This window comes from Anolis carolinensis, chromosome 3, assembly GCF_035594765.1.
Source record: "Anolis carolinensis isolate JA03-04 chromosome 3, rAnoCar3.1.pri, whole genome shotgun sequence".
Taxonomy (NCBI): domain Eukaryota; kingdom Metazoa; phylum Chordata; class Lepidosauria; order Squamata; family Dactyloidae; genus Anolis; species Anolis carolinensis.
The window spans coordinates 42,544,018-42,560,946 of record NC_085843.1 but is presented as its reverse complement, the minus strand read 5'-3'; the positions used below and the strand labels follow the sequence as shown (position 1 = coordinate 42,560,946).

The window sequence follows — 16,929 nt, the reverse complement described above, 5'->3', positions numbered from 1 at the left end:
TTGGAAGCTGGTGAGAAGTGGTTAGATGGAAAATCAGGAGCTGTAGGCTAGAAATCAGAGGAAGCTCTGGGTCGTTCTTACCTCAAAAATCCTGTGAAATTAATGAGCTCACCATAAGACAATTTGAGGGCATATGCGCATGCACACACAAACACACAAAAAGGAACTAGAATTATTAGTTATGTGTTATCTCGGTACCTTTTCTTGACATCCACATTTCTAGTTTTTTCTCTTTCGTTTTTCCTTTTTCTCTCTGTTTAAGTTTCTGGGCCAAGATAAGAGCAATCATTGTTAAAGTCTTCCCTAAGCCCATATCATCCGCTGGGAAGAAGAAAATAAACAAAACATACATTAGGACTGTTGGCATGATGAGTGCTGAAGACTTTAACTCTCTGACTTAACTGTGGGTCCTTTCACAGCTCTAACATTATATGATTCCACTTTAACCGTCATGGCTGCATCCTCTGGGCCCTGGGATCTGTAGTCGGGGGGGGGGGGGGTAACTAGAAGGCTCTGGCTAAGAAGTTTAATACCCCTCCCTGTTTTACAAATCCAGGATTCCACAGGATGTAGACATGGCAGGTGAAGAAAAACTTGAACTCCTCCAAGGTGAACTGAATCACCTAAACTGGGCTCTACAAGCTAATGAATACTCTACCTCAGACAGCAGAAGAGCTGCAAGACCAAGAACAAGTCATGAAAACAAAGACAAAGATCCACCCAGAGGAAGCGTGTTCTTACCATTCATCAAGGGAACCACTGACCGCATAAGGAAGATGATGAAGAAACACAACCTACAAACTATCTACAGACCCACTAAGAAAATCCAACAAATGATAAGTTCAGCAAAGGACAAGAGGGATCCTCTCACCTCTGCAGGAGTCTACTGTATACCATGCAGCTGTGGACAAGTCTACATAGGGACCACCAAACGCAGCAATGCCCAAACACGAATCAAGGAACTTGAAAGGCACTGCAGACTAATCCAACCAGAGAAGTCACCCATAGCAGAGCATTTGATCAGCCAACCTGGGCACAGCATATTATTTGAGAACACAGAAATGCTGGACCACTTTAAGAACCACCACATCAGACTACACAGAGAAGCCATTGAAATCCACAAGCCTGTGGACAATTTCAACAGAAAGGAGGAAACCATGATAATGAACAAGATCTGGCTACCAGTATTAAAAAAAACTCTAAAATCAGGACAGTAAATAAAGAACAACACTCAGAAGACAGGGGAATTCCAGATAAGAAACAATCAGGGCCAGTTAACACCTCCCAACAAAGGATTCCCCCAGGCAGGAAGCAGCCAGGCTTTGAAACTGCAAAACTATTTAATGCTAATCAAGCTGACCAATTTCAACATTCACACTTGCTTCAGACAGACAAGAGTTCTTTCTCCTTCCCTGGACATTCCACAGATAAATAGAACCCACTTATCCGGTTTCCAACAGACCTCACAAACTCTGAGTATGCCTGTCATAGATGTGGATGAAACGTCAGAAGAGAATGCTTCTGGAACATGACCATACAACCCAGAAAACTCACAGCAACCCAATTCTTGAACTAAATAGTGAGAAAGGGCTTTCCGTCTCACCAGTTACTAGAAAATTGTGAACCTGCCAACCGAGACTACTCCATTTGGCCAAGCTATGTCTATGGCAGGAATAAGGGACAATAGTATAGACTATCCCTTCTCAATCCAACACAAATCCTATACACAAAGCTACTTTCAATATAAGGTCTCTTTAAGAACACATACTACAGAATCATGAATTGCCTCAAAGTTTCTTACCCAAAATTCCTCCACAAGGTTTCTGATTTTCCCGCCACAGGAGCCAAGCAAGTGCCTGCTTTTGATGTAACAGCAGGGAGACCTGAGAAAGTCAGTTATAAGGTATACAATTAAGAGGTATTTCAAAGTCACATTTCATTAAGTATGATCAGTCTGCTGACCAAGTATGCAAGATAACCAGAACATACATGTCTCTGTTTTATCTGTAACAGACTTCACCCTTAGATTGGTTTCAGTAACACATAATATTTCACCTTAGGGACTGAGAGAACAATAATATAGAAATCTGTAGCTATAGGTATGAGCAATTTTAGTAGGAGTATTTAGTTGGATCTCCAATGATAGAATAATATATTTTTACATTTTATTTTCAATACACACAGGATTGGATGGTTAGAATCAGAGAGTTGGAAGACACCTCACAGGCCATCCAATCCAACCCCCTGCAGGAAAGAGATTTACCTGTCTGTATAAAAGAATCTAACATTTGAAAACACTCTGCTAAAACACCTTTTAGCTTTAGTAAGGTTGGCAGAACAATGGGAGAAACAAAGATGATATAGCGAACAAAGCTTTTGTTGATGCTTTTTGGACTTCGCTCACCTTCAGCCCAGGTGGATCTTCAACCACTGTCTCCTCTGTAGGGCAGGACTCAAGAGATTTGTGGAGCTGACTAATTGCGTCACTCGTGGCATTGTAGACAGCTTGGAGACGGTCTTCAGTCATTCGTCCTCCATAAAGGGCCTGAATATGGGAATCCTCTGGAAGAACGTATTAGGAAAACCAAACAATAAGTAATAATATTAGAGCAAAACAGCTGATAAATAAGTCAAGCTAAGTGTTTAAATGTGAAATCTTTTATCTAAATCGCAAGAGTACAGCTAAACAAATGTTTATTGAATGCTATTGTCATCTCTTTCCAAAAGACAAGAGAACAGCCAACCAAATATGTGTATCACATAATATTGCGAAGATTGCGTAAGACAGAGATAGGCAAAACTGGCCCTCCAGAAACTGTTACATTGCAGCTTCCATCAGAACAGCCAATGATGAGAAATTATGGGTAACACAGTCCAAAAGAATTGGGAGGACCACATGTTGCCCGTTGGAATGTAATAAATCTGTGGTCTTTTTAGTCATTTTATCAGTAACTTCATAAACTTAATTAATTTCTAGTCATATTAGAGCAGTGGTTCTCAACCTTTTTTTGACCAGGGACAACTCTCCAACATTAATACCAAAAGGGTTACAAATCAGTTTTTGGTCAACTTTAGATTCGGTTTGGTTATTTGGGGTGCTGATTCAGAAAGTTGCATTGAGTAGACCACATCAGCTCTAGTTTCTGATACAGAACATATGCCATCTAGTAGTTGCCATCTGCTTGCCTACAGAAAACCATATTTAATAATCTAGAGCTAATTTTCCCCACATGTCTTGCAGACCTTAGGTTGGGAATCACTGTATTAGAGGGTACCACCTCCCACTTTTACCTGTAGTGTTACTGAAGTGTTGACTAGATCCCAAAGGAAGACAGAGCTCCAAGGAACTGGCTGCATGGTGTTTTTGGAATGGCTGTGACTCTCCTTTCAACTCAGTAGTTGGCTGCTTCATGGGGTTTTGCTCAGTCTTTTCCTGATGGATAATGTTCACTTCTCCTGGAGGGCAAATACAGTTAAAATATGCAGAAAACAGTCCATGATGCAGCCCTTCCTAAACAATATAATTTTAGTCTGCATGTGGGGGCAAATGCATGTTCGTGTTGTGATTTATTTTTTTAAAACCTTTGAGATGAAAAGTTTCAGTTTAAAGAAAACATTTTTTTTTCTTGAGCAGGCACTTTCTGGTGGCCTCTTTTCTTACATTTGGATGCATTTACAGATGGAATTTCCTAGATGGCAAACTAAAGCAATGTAGTCAAGCATGTCTGTGTCTATGAAATATTAACTGAGTTTTTCTTTGCTAAAGACCATATTATAGTTTCAACAGGTACAAAACCCAATATGATGCAAATTAGGTTATCCAGTTTCACCAAAGAGCAAAGTTGGATAATGCCTCTACTGGGCACCGAAATATTTTCATTTTTTACAAGTCTTCAATTCCTTCAGAACTGTTTAACAACCGTTCCAAAATTTGATAGGAAAAGAAGCACCAGAGTTCAGAAAGCATCCCAGAAATCATTAGATCCAGAAACAGTAATCTACTTCAAGCTTTAAAGTACAGGAAGGAAATTTTTTTCAGACTTTCAGATGTGACTTGATTGCGGCCATAGACAGCATAGCAATGGTGAGGAATGGTGGAAATTGCAGTGCTTCAACATCTAAAGGACCACCTAATTCCAACCCCTGCTATAAAGAAAGGGTCTATTTTAAGGATAATTTTTAGGACCTATTTGCAAAGGAAGTGTCAAAGACCATCAAGTGCACTTCCTTCACAAATTCATTAGGCTTCTCAGTATTTTCCCACTAATCAGTTTTTCCCACATATTCTTGAAATATGTGGCTAAAAGCAAACTGTACTTTTCCCCTTTTTCCTTCAAAACATTGTAGCAGGAGGAGGAGGAGCTCTTGGTGGACCAATATGAATTTTAATTGTCCAGCCCTACCTTAGACTGTATATTTGGAACACTGGCTCCAAATGATGGATTAAAATGCTTACCACCCTTTGCACTTTCTTCTGTCTCCAAATTCAGATTGCTAAGTGCAGATTCCAGCTCCTCCACTTGCTTTAATAATCGTTCACCTTTATCTGGCAGGGCCTGCACATTCACCAATTTCAAAGTTTTCTAGAGACAAGAAGGGAGGGAAAGATATGTAACAGATTATCTAAATAGCAGAAAAATAAAAGAGTGATGTAGTGCTGATCAGTGGGCTACAATAACTATAGGAAGTTAGAATGATGCATCATTCTCAAACACAGTTTCACTTGTCCTCTCTTATCCTCCCTCTATCTACAGATTAGGGAATTGTTTTTCAAGAAAGAAGAGTTCAACTAAGTTTTCAGAAGATTTCACTTGGTGTCAAAATAGAAAATTTCCTCACAGAAACATTTCCATATAAGAATACACGAAGCCAAACACTTTAACTGTTCTTTTCATTTACTAAAAAAGTCAAAAAGAGAATTATCTACAGATTGAAATGCATGTTTAAAACAAGCTTAAGGGCTCCACCTGAATTCCACTGTGTCAAAATATGTGATGCCCTTTGCATGACCCAGACATGAGAAAAACCTGAGACTATTCTTATACAGCCTTCTCTAAGCTGGTGTCCTCAAGATGAGCTGGAACACAGCAATCTAGAGGGGATAGGGTTGGAAAAGATGGAACTAGTACAGTAACAGAGTGAATTACAGTGGGACCTCCATATCCATAGATTTTGTATACACTGATTTAACCACCCTTGGCTTGAAAATATTGAAAAAATCCAAAAAGCAACTCTTGATTTTGCAATATTATATAAGAGACAATATTGTAAAATAAGGAAAGTTGAACATTCATGGATTTGGGTATCGATAGGGGGGTCTTGGAACCAAATCCCAGTGGATTCCAAGAACCCACTATACCTACAAGGAATTAAAATGTTTGCTATTTCAACACAGGACATTTTTCAGTCCCACTGAAAATGTATGAACAGATACAGAAAACCTAATCACATGGCAGGAGAGACCTTTTTCTTTTCCAGCTGAACTGAAAGTTGGTGGTAAAATACTTTGGAATCCACATTTTCTGTGATCTGAAAAGAGGAAAGTTCTGGCAATATGGGAGATAATTTCTTTTGACTGCTGTCTTTTCTTTGTTGGGAATCAAATCCTTGCACAACAGGTAATTCAAAAGGCACAGATTTATCACATTCACCACCTCTAACATTTTTACAGTCTTTCTCCCCCGGAGTGACTCCCATCTGTAACAGCTCTGATGATTTCTCTGGATTTGCTTTGTGGGGTGCGCCAGGAATTGAGCCTGTCAATTCCTGAACAGCTACATGATCCCTAGGCACTCCTGTCTCTTTTTTAGCGCCCCAATGGCCATTTGTTTTCATTGTTATACTTTTGTCCTTGCAGGTTTCTGGAACCCCTTTGCCAGTCTGTATCTCATCAATGGGCCTGCCACTAGATTTCTGGATCTTGAAATTTAGCAATGGCTGTTCTGATCTTTTTTCTTTCCGCACATCAACTCCAGAAGTTCTCACAGTTGAACCATGTCCAGTGTGACCAGGGGGCATCTCGGCCTTTTTACCCAGATGTTTGTATTCATTCAGAGATGTCACTTTCTCCCTTACAGACATGGCCTCACTTGATTTTGCTTGGTTTTCTATTCCTCCTGCATATGAATTCTCACATTTTCCTTCAAAGTGTGTGTTCTTGATCTTTAGTGTTGTTAGAAGCTCTTTTCTTTTGGATTCAGATGATAATTTCTGAAAGGCTTCCTTGCTCTCCTTGCCAAACTCTACAGTTTCTTTTTTCTCATGTCCTTTTCTATTTTGATTTTTGTCCTCTCTGCCATTCAGTTCCTTAACAAATGACAATTCTTGGTTCTTGTTTGGTACTTTGAATGGATTTCTTTGATTTTTGTGATCATCGATCAACCCCAGCATTTGCTGAGGATGTGGTTTGGTTGGGATTGTCTTGGCTTTTGATTCCTGTAAAAACAAACAAATAGTTGAAATCTTAATCTATTTACAATATAATGAGAGAGCATGAATACTACAGCTGTGTGTTCCTTGCACTCTTGGAGAACAGTTCTACATGAAAAGTTGATATCTCTAGGACTATACTTCCAAGATTTGCAAAAGTTCTAACTGCTATAACCATTGACAAGTTCTAAAATATTTTTCTGTAATCCCCGAAGAACTTGCCATTGCCATTCATTATATCAGATAATATTACCAGTACTACTGTAGCTATAGCAGCCCAGCCAAATAACTTTCCTTCATTCCATTTGTTTTTTCCCTGTTATACTTCAATTCCTTTGCAAAAAAATTCAAAGATCCAGAATTATAAAACTGACATATAAATACATTTAATTATACTGATTGTCTTTGATCTAGTAGAGGTTTGTCCATTAGAATAAACAGGGCCCTACTTAAACTCAATCAACTCCCTGCCACCCAACTCCTGCCCACCTTCTTATTTATAATAAATCAAACTCAGTCAAACTTTATTTATATCCTGCTCCATCTGCCCATGGGGACCCAGGGCGGCTTGCAACATAAAAGGCAAACATTCAATGGCAGAAAAATAAACAATAAATCAAACAATACAGATAAATAGTATAAAACATTCAATCATAAAAAATAAATCACAATAAAAGATTAATAAAACATATAACCAACCAGCCCATGGGGTTCAATGCAGTGAAAACCTACTGAATCACTCGAAGAGACTATTCTTCAGTGCAGTTAAAACATTAAACCAGAAGGATGTGTTACTACAAGGGAGGAGAAAGTGAAGAAAGGCCAAAACTAGTTGGCCCCACCTATGGCTGACTTAGGCCCCTTCCACACAGCTGTATAAAATCCACATTTAACAAGATTATATGGCAGTGTGGACTCAGATAATCCTGTTCAAAACAGATGTTTTGTATTATCTGCCTTGATATTCTGGATTATATGGCTGTGTTGAAAGGCTTTTTGACTTCAGTGGCTGGACATACAGTCATACCTATCTCAATGAGCATTGGACACCAGTGAATTAATTTGCAATTCCATCTGATTTTCTTAATGCAGAAACAATTTTTTTATTTTAAAATATGCTTCCAAAGAAACTTAACCTAAAAACTTAGTCAGACTTAATGACTGTATGTGATTAAGATTAAAAGAACATTTAAAACTGTGTCCAGACCAACAAATCTGAGGTTTCAAAATGTTGTGGAGCCTCCTAAGTACCTCCTGAATGATCTCAAATATGCCCTAGAAATTCAATGCACTGCCCAATACATTTTTAAAATGTTTCAGAATGTGCTATTGTTCCTCCTTGCAAAGCAGAATACAGGCAGTCCCCAAGTCACAAACATCTGACTTACAAACAATTCATAAGTTAAGAATGGGGTGAGACATCAGGAAGGAGAGAAATATACATCCCTGAAGGGAAATTCACTTCTGAAAGAGTTATCATAGGGAAATGGTGTCTCGACTGAAGCTTTATCACCAATCCTTGCTTCCACAACAAGCCAAATTTTTCAAAAATCTAACTATCACCATAACAGAAAGTGAGGTGAAATCTTCTAAAAAGGGGCTCAGACCGCAAAACAAACACTACAGGGCTGCCTTTGCTCTTGTTGTGTTCCTATTTTTCCTGATTTTGTTATAATAGAATATCATAGTGTGTAACTGTGAACTTTTTGTGTCTACTTCTATAATTCTTAAATATATATATTTTAAATATTTCATTAGTGTAATGTCCCCAAAGTGGTTGATAAATATACAGTTTAATTGGCAGTGAAGTATTTTTACCTGCCATGGGACACTTCCACACCATTGTTTCCCTTCTGCTTTAGCTTTACTGCATCGATAGAACAGCCTGTAATCAAACAAAATATGGTCTATCAAATTGCTATTAATAACAAAGACAAAAACAAGAATGAGAAGGGAAAAATATAAACATATAAAGATACAGGTATCTTTAAATTTTATGTAACTAAAACTAAACTTAAACTAATGTTAAAACACAGTATCAAATCCCTAACTTAAAACAATAAAAACTAAAACACTAATTCACTAAAACACTAAGGGCCCTGCCACACAACCCTATATCCCAGAATATCAAGGCAGAAAAACCCACATTATCTAAATGTGGACTCAGATAACCTGATTCAAAACAGATATTATGGGATTTTCTGCCTTGATATTCTGGGATATAGGGTTGTGTGGAAGGGCCCTAAGACTTCTTCTACACTGCCCTATAATCCAGATTATCAAAGCAGATAATCCACACTATCTGCTTTGAACTGGATTATGCCATATAATCCAGTTCAAAGCAGATTATCTGGATTGTATATGGCAGTGTAGAAGGTATTGTAGAAGAGGCCTAAGGGCCCTTCCACACAGCCCTATATTCCAGAATATCAAGGCAGAAAATCCCATAATATCTGCTTTGAACTGTGTTACCTGAGTCCACACTGCCATATATTCCAGTTCAAAGCAGATAATGTGGGATTTTATTCAGCTGTGTGAAAGGGGCCTAGGACTAATGAACTGACCCTCCAATCTAAACTGTAATAAATACAACACAAATTGGAAGAGAAAATATATTTTACGAATACAGATCAAACCAAACAGCTTAATTAAATTATTATTAACCCTAGCTACAAATATTACATTGTTAGACTTCTTATTGCTCAAAATCTTTCAAAAAGATTTCATTTACTTTTTCCCTTACAACCCATGTTATTTTGACAATTTAGGCTAACCCAGCATCCATAACAACCCATTCTTCATGTTCCACCTCAAACTGTTTCCAGGTCTATACAAACAATATTCTTCGTTCTGCTGTTACAATATATCAAAGAAGTTGTGCATATTTACAATCCTTTGCCCATAATAGTGAATAAAAACATTTCTGGAAGACTCTGCAAGATCTACCTTTAAAAACATTTGAATTAATATATAAATCTTAGACCAATAAAGTTTCACTTTCTTATAAGTCCACCCCATATGAAAAAGGAGCCCTCCTTATCTAGATTTTGAATTATTCTTTGACATTTTTGACAACTGATCTGGGCTTAGATACCCTCTAAATATAATCTTATACACATTTTCTTTTAAAATACCGTTAGTACTCTTGATGCAGCAGACATCCCAATCATATGAATATCTAACATCAAGCATTTTAATGGAAATATACCTGTATGTTTCTTTCTCCTGTTCCTTCATCAAAACTTGTAGGTCCACTATATATTCTTCATGTACCAGGCAATGAGAAGGGCTAAGCCTATGGTAAGAAATTGTTATTAACAAACATAAATTTATGACCAAAAATCTAAGGGTCACTAAAAAGTGCTCTGCCAAACCTAGATGTCCATGTTTGGAAACTTGATGCAAAACATTTAGCTCTAGTTACTAGCTGCATATTGCAGAATGGAAGCCAACCTGCACAAACATTTTATATTTCTCTCAATAACAAGCATAAATACACAGCATTTTCTCCCCTTAGCACCTTCTTCCTCTCAGGCATTTTATGTATTTCTTAACTTACCTCAATTACTTGCTTGCCTTGGACTTTAGGGCAAGCTCTCAAGAGAGGATTTACAATTAAAGAAGCAATGTTTAAAAGCATCGATGTTTCAATTCTGAATATAAAATATAGAATTTTACATTAAAAAAGAGTTTTTCACATAATTCCTAATAGAGTTTTTATTTTAAAACAGATGGACCAGAAGCACACCCCACAATTCCCAGGCCTTGGGCTTTACGGAAAGTATTTAACTTACTCTGTAGTGAGCACAAATCCACACGATTGCTGGTTTTGGACACCACACATGTAAAAGCTTTTGTTTTTGTTTGGGCCATCCCGGATGCCCGTCTTCAAAACACAGGGATGCCCTGAGCAGGAAGAAAGAGGAAGAGACTGATGAAGAAAAGATCAATGGATGGGAAACGCAGCTTTGCCTCAGTTGACTTTGAGCCTTATCTCATTTCAAAGTTCCTCACAGCTCATGTTTACTACAGTAAATACCCATGTATATGTTGAGGGCAGATGTTAAGGCCAAATTCATGGACTTTGATATGATCCATGTCTAAGTTGAGGGTTATTAGAAAGAGGAAGTGCCAGATTGAGCCAGGTATCCTGGCTGCCTCTGCCATTTTTCTATCCTATCATTACTTTTTTGTTGGTATACTTGCAAGTCTGCCCAGGATAAAGAGGACCTAAAGAGTTGATATATTTTTAGCTTTTCCCTGGATGGACTAAGCTTTCACCTTTCACAAAGGGTATACTTCCTTTGTGATAAGAGTTAAGATACAGTACATATGCTGACCCATGGATAAATCAATCCAGTTTATGGGGGGTTGATTTTTTTTACTAAAATTTCTAGACTTATACATGAGTATTATATAGGATACTTTAATTTCAATCTTCCTCCAAGGAACTCAAAAGTGGATTTCTACCTCCATTTACTACTCCAACAACCCTGTAAAGTAGATTGGGATAAGACGGTGTTTCTTAACCTATGGATCCCCAGGTGTTTTGGCCTACAACTCCCAGAAATCCCAGCCAGTTTACCAGCTGTTAGGATTTCTGGGAGTTGAAGGCCAAAACATCTGGGGACCCATAGGTTGAGAACCATTGGGCTAAGGGACAGTGACTGGACAGGAGTCAGTTGCCAGAAAGACATCTATATATCATACAATGGTATATATGGTACATATCGGGTCTGCTTCCTCAATACTCTTTATATGAGCAAATAATATTGATCACAGTACTTCTTCAAAATGAGTTTAGGTCCTAAATAGCTGGCCTCTGGGACCTAAGAAAAGGACTGTCTTTCTGTGAGGAATGTAAAAGACTACACCACTGTCGCTGCAATCGACTGGGTGTATGCACAAATGTAAGTCTCACCAAATTCAAGGTGACCAAAGTTTCAAAAAATTGCCTTTCGGACTACAACTGCCACTGCTCACTATTACTCACCACCTTGATGGACTGGAGGATTTTTTAGTTTACCTCAGGCAGTAAAATATCTTTGTTCAATGTGGTTTGCAACCAGATAACTAAATCTGGAACAGAATATTATTAACATAGCAAAAAGCAGAATACCATGCAATTCTTTCCTAAGGCAGCCACCATCATTCCTTTCTTTTGGCGTGCAATGTTTGAAAGGAGCCATCAGCACTTGGACAGCAGATATGTAAGCACACAGGTAGCCTGGTCTACAGCAAGCATGGGCAATCTTCGACCCTCCAGGTGTTTTGAACTTCAGCACCACAATTCATAACAGCCAGATTTGTGGGAGTTGATATCCAAAACACATGGAGGGCCGAAGTTTGCTTATGCCTGTTCTACAGTGTAGATGCACTGAAAATGACCATTTTGTTTCAATATGTTGTAATCACCTTTTCTATTGCCATAGATGAGGAGAAAATCTTGCAAGACTGGCTCTTCTATGTGTCCCACATATCTTCAATTTAAATGGGAGCATTATTTGCTAATCTGTCCCAGACAGAATAATGATTTGGGCACAAACCCTGCTAGGTAGCTAACCACCCTGTGTCTTTGATTCTAAGGGACCTTCCACATAGCCATATAACCCAGAATATCAAGGCAGAAAATCTCATATCTGCTTTGAACTGGGTTATCTGAGTCCACACTGCCATTTATTCCAGTTCAAAGCAGATAATGTGGGGTTTTATTCAGCTGTGTGGAAGGGGCCTTAGATACATCCCCACCCCATATAAGCATCTCTAAAAATTGGATGCTCTTAGAATCACAGGTCTTTCCTATATATAATTTAATATTTTTGCATAGTTGTTACTACTGAAATAAGTGTCTTACAATCAATGGTATTTTAGGTTCCTTCTACACTGCCAAACAGATAATCCACATTATTTCCTTTGAACTGGGTTATATGAGTCTACACTGCCATATAATCTGGTTCAAAGCAGATAATCTGGATTTTATATGGCAGTGTAGAAGGGGTCTTATAACGGAAGAAATATGGTACTTGTGTTTCAAAGTTACACAATTATAGTAGTCCGATACTGGTTGAGAAACCCTTATCTGAAATGCTCAGGACCAAAAGTATTTCGGATTTTGGAGTATTTCCACATACCTAATGAGTTCTCTTCGAAGTCAAGTCTAAACTCGTAATTCCTTGATGTTTCATATGCACCATATGCACATAGCATGAAAGTAATTTTATGCACTATGTTTTTTAATAATTTAATTCATGAAACAAAGCTTGTGTACACTGAATCATCAGAAATCAAAACTATCATAAGCCAGTAGAATTAATGCAGCTTGACTCCACTTTGACTGCCATGGCTCAGTGCTATGGAATCCAGGGTGTTATAGTTTGGTGAGGCACCAGCATTCTTTGGCAGAGAAAACTTAAGGCAGTGGTTCTCAACCTGGAGTCCCCAGGTGTTTTTGGCTGACAACTCCCAGAAATCCCAGTCAGTTTTCCAGCTGTTAGGATTTCTGGAAGTTGCAGGCCAAAAACATGTGGGAACCCCAGGTTGAGAAACACTGCAAAATTAGAATCCTCATGATTCCAAACCACATAAATTCCACAGTGTAAATAAATCCTCTGGCACCCATATGGTCAGTGTGGGTGCTCTTGGGATAAGGGATGCTCTACACTACTATAATTGTCATGGCTCACTACTATCGGATGCTGGAGCTTGTAATTTCATTTTAGAATTCTCTGCTAGAGTTCTAATATCGCACTAAGCTACACATTCCAAGGCTCCACAGGATGCAAGCACAGCAGTTACAGTAGCTTCCGTAAAAGTGTGCGAAAGATATCTAAAATAAGCAGCAATACAAGACCAGTCATTTAACCCTCAACCCCCGCGCCTCGATGTGGGATCTTCCCAGCTCGCGGCCATCCCACTCCTCACCATGCGCGGAGCACACCACTTTTTCCATAAATGGGGGAGCAGCTAAACTGCTCTCTGCTCTCGCTTCTCCTCAACCCGGTTCAATTCCGAGGGAACAAAGTGCTCTGAGTAACACCTCCTCCCTCCCATTTTCCTGATCTACCAATCGCAACGCTTTCCCAGTCCGCGGAGCCAATCACAAAGACGGTACAGAGAAGAGACAAAGCGACCCATAGCATCTTGCTCAGAGCGGAGGAGGGTGGGGCGGGTCTCCGAGCGTACTTTTGACCAATCAAAAAGCGTGAAAGGATTCGGAAGCGGAGAAAGGAAACGCTATTGGTCGGAAGGGCGGCCAATACATTCATATTGCAGTAGGCTCTGCCTTCGCGCGCAGGGTACGTTTGGACAAGTTGAGGAAACTTGTTGGCGCGGAAGTCGCGTTCTAGTGATGATGGGTTGGCACTTCTGGCCAAGCAAAGCCAAACACATGGTGGAACCTTTTATCCATCCAATAATAACGAGAAAATATCTATTTCAGAGACGGGAAAAGTTCCTTTTCAGGACTTCCATTAAGTCACACACTTCTCAGAAAAGAAGACATATTGTTGGAGGCTTTCATGGCCGGAATCACTGGGTTGCTGTAAGTTTTCCGGGCTGGATGATCATGTTCCAGAAGCATTCTCTCTTGACATTTCGCTCACATATATGGTAGACATCCTCAGAAGTTGTGAGGTCTGTTGGAAACTAGTCAAGTGGGGTTTATATATCTGTGGAATGTCCAGGGTGGGAGAAAAAACTCTTGTCTGTTGGAGACCAGTGTGGATGATTCAATTGGCCACCTTGATTAGTATTGAATAGCCTTGCAGCTTCAAGGTTTGGCTGCTTCCTGCCTGGGGAAATTCTTTGTTAGCTGTCCCTGATTGTTTCTTATCTGGAATTTCCCAGTCTTCTGAGTGTTGTTCTGTTCTGATTTTAGAGTTTTTTAAAATACTGGTGGCCAGAGTTTATTCATTTTCATGGTTTCTTCCTTTCTGTTAAAATTGTCCACATGCTTGTGCTTGTCAGTGACTTCTCTGTGTAGTCTGACATGATGGTTGTGAGAGTGGTCCAGCAGTTCTGTGTTCTCAAATAATATGCTGTGTCCAGGCTGGTTCATCAAGTGCTCTGCTATGGCTGACTTCTCTGGTTGAGTTAGTCTGCAGTGCCTTTCATGTCCCTCCCAACAAAGGATTCCCCCAGACGGGAAGCAGCCAGGCTTTGAAGCTGCAAGGCTATTCAATGCTAATCCAGGTGACCAATTGCAACATTCACACTTGCCTCCAACAGACAAGAGTTCTTTCTCCCATCCTGGACATTCTACAGATATATAAACCTCACTTGCCTACTTTCCAACAGACCTCACCTCTGAGGATTCCTGCCATAGATGTGGACGGAATGTCAGGAGAGACTTCTTCTGGAACATGGCCATACAGCCCAGAAAACTCACAGCAACCCAACAAAATATATGTATAATATTGTACTTTTTGTATTGAATATGGCTTATAATATTAAGACTTAAGATTTGGGGGACCTTGAGATATTGCCGGTGTTCCCACTTCCATTAGAGTCCTCTACTCCAACAGTACAGTATTATTATAGAAAAACATTACTTCTTTCTTACACTTCGGGTGGGAAGACAGATAGGCAACAGATGCTTCATGAAAACGATCTTTCATTAGCTTAATTTTGGGTACAGTACAAAACAGAATGCCATCTAATATAATAATGCAGCATTATGGCAATTGCTGGCTATTTTGTCTCTTCCTCCCACTACAAACGTATATCTTGTATCAACAACTTGTTTTTTATTCAAACTTTCCTTTCAGTTAAATATAGGAAGCGCAGACCATATAAACCACTTGAAAACACTTTAGCTTTCTTGACGTGGGGCAGACCTCAATGTAAGGGCCCTTCTACACTGCCATATAATTCAGAATATCAAGGCAGATAATCTACATTACCTGCTTTGAACTGGATTATGAGTCTAAACTGCCAGATAATCCAGTTCAAAGCAGATAACCTGGATTTTATACAGCTGTATAGAAGAAGCGTAAAGCACCTTCTACACTGCCAGATAATCCAGATTATCAAAGCAGAAAATCCACATTATCTGCTTTGAACTGGATTATGTGAGTTTACACTGCCACATAATCCAGTTCAAAGCAGATAATCAGGATTTTATGTGGCAGTGTAGAAGGCCGTAGATGGGGCCTGACTGCCACCAAGGCCTTCCAGACTTGAAACAACATCTTAAAGATCATCACAGGTATTGTGACATGAAGATTTGATTGACACATTTGATTGACAGGCAAAATTAGGATATTTCTCAAAGTTATTTTGCATATTCATGTTATTCATTGTCAATTATCAGATGTTCCACCTCAGTGCTCTGGACCCTAATTTGCAATATTTTGAAGGTATAGCTCACTTGAGTCTAGTGAAGTGAAAAGAAATACAAATGCTAAAGAAAGAAAATTGCCATATGTTTCTAAACATTTTTATCAACATTACTGAGAGAGCCTCTGTATTTCAGAAAACATTATATGTGAAACATTAAATTTTTAAGGCAGTATTGTAAACATAATTTGGATAAAAGGCTAGGTAAACCTAGCACAAAATTTCTAATAGTATAGCGCTAGTGAAGTATGCCAGACTCACATTTATTCGGCTCAGTAGGAAACCAAATTCAATCTTTAGCCTAATTTCATAAAGTATTCAACCTATTTTTTTTTTTTAAAAAGCAACTGATAAATCAAGGCCAACGCTTTTTCAGTGAACGCTACCTAGACAGTAGCAAACATGCTGATGGGAGATTTGGAGTTGTATTCTTAAAAGATAACTTTTCCGAGTTCTTGTTCAGACTTCTTGCAAGAGAAATCTGACCCTTCCCTGACCCTTAATGGCTGAAAAAGAAGAGGGAGTGAAAGAAAAGGAACAAGAGGTGACCTGCCCACTTCTGCTCTGCCCTGCACACTTGCTGCTGACATACAGCCCTCCCCTTTCACCAAAAATTGTTTTTAGGGCTCTGATTTAATAAAGACTGGCACATGTATTACGGTACTCACAAAAGACTAAATGTGCTTCCCAAAACTGTCAGCACTCCAGCCAAAGGAATTTCTAGGGACTCATTGGCACAAGCAGTTGCAGGAGGACCATAAGGAGAAATCTCTATCTGCCTGATCTCAATGAGATCTGCAACAGAGTTACAAACATTTCTCATCACCCCAATTTACAACACCTTGGAAACCCTTTGGTCAAGTTACTGCCTGCTGAAAAAGCAGGGTTTGGAGAAATGGCAATTCCAATTAGAGGCAGCACCATCATCATAGGCCCCTTTTACACAGCTGTATAAAATCCAGATTATCTACTTTGTAGTGGATTATCTGGCAGTGTAGACTCAGGTAATCCAGTTCAAAGCAGATAATGTGGATTATCTGACATGATATTCTTGATTATAATGCAGTGTAGAAGGACCCAAAAATGAGAATGTGCTCAGCATGTTATTATCCACACAAGTCTTTTTTTGTGAAGAGTCACAAGAAAAACACCGTATACTTTCAT

At 39.0% G+C, this 16,929-nt stretch overlaps 1 protein-coding gene across 1 annotated transcript in view; it reads right to left on the bottom strand.

The window, feature by feature from the left end:
* Nucleotides 1-13,494, bottom strand: part of ttf2 (transcription termination factor 2) — a 32,451-nt gene extending 18,957 nt beyond the window's left edge. The window contains exons 1-10 of the mRNA XM_008107845.3: nucleotides 13,351-13,494; nucleotides 10,224-10,335; nucleotides 9,638-9,724; nucleotides 8,248-8,314; nucleotides 5,464-6,435; nucleotides 4,457-4,583; nucleotides 3,292-3,456; nucleotides 2,405-2,562; nucleotides 1,802-1,883; nucleotides 199-321 (exon numbers count right to left, since the gene is read on the bottom strand). Of these exons, the coding sequence (XP_008106052.1) occupies nucleotides 199-321; nucleotides 1,802-1,883; nucleotides 2,405-2,562; nucleotides 3,292-3,456; nucleotides 4,457-4,583; nucleotides 5,464-6,435; nucleotides 8,248-8,314; nucleotides 9,638-9,724; nucleotides 10,224-10,335; nucleotides 13,351-13,378 (1,921 nt within the window). The 5' untranslated portion in view covers nucleotides 13,379-13,494. The remainder of the gene's footprint in view (nucleotides 1-198; nucleotides 322-1,801; nucleotides 1,884-2,404; nucleotides 2,563-3,291; nucleotides 3,457-4,456; nucleotides 4,584-5,463; nucleotides 6,436-8,247; nucleotides 8,315-9,637; nucleotides 9,725-10,223; nucleotides 10,336-13,350) is intronic.
* Nucleotides 13,495-16,929: the final 3,435 nt, after the last annotated feature.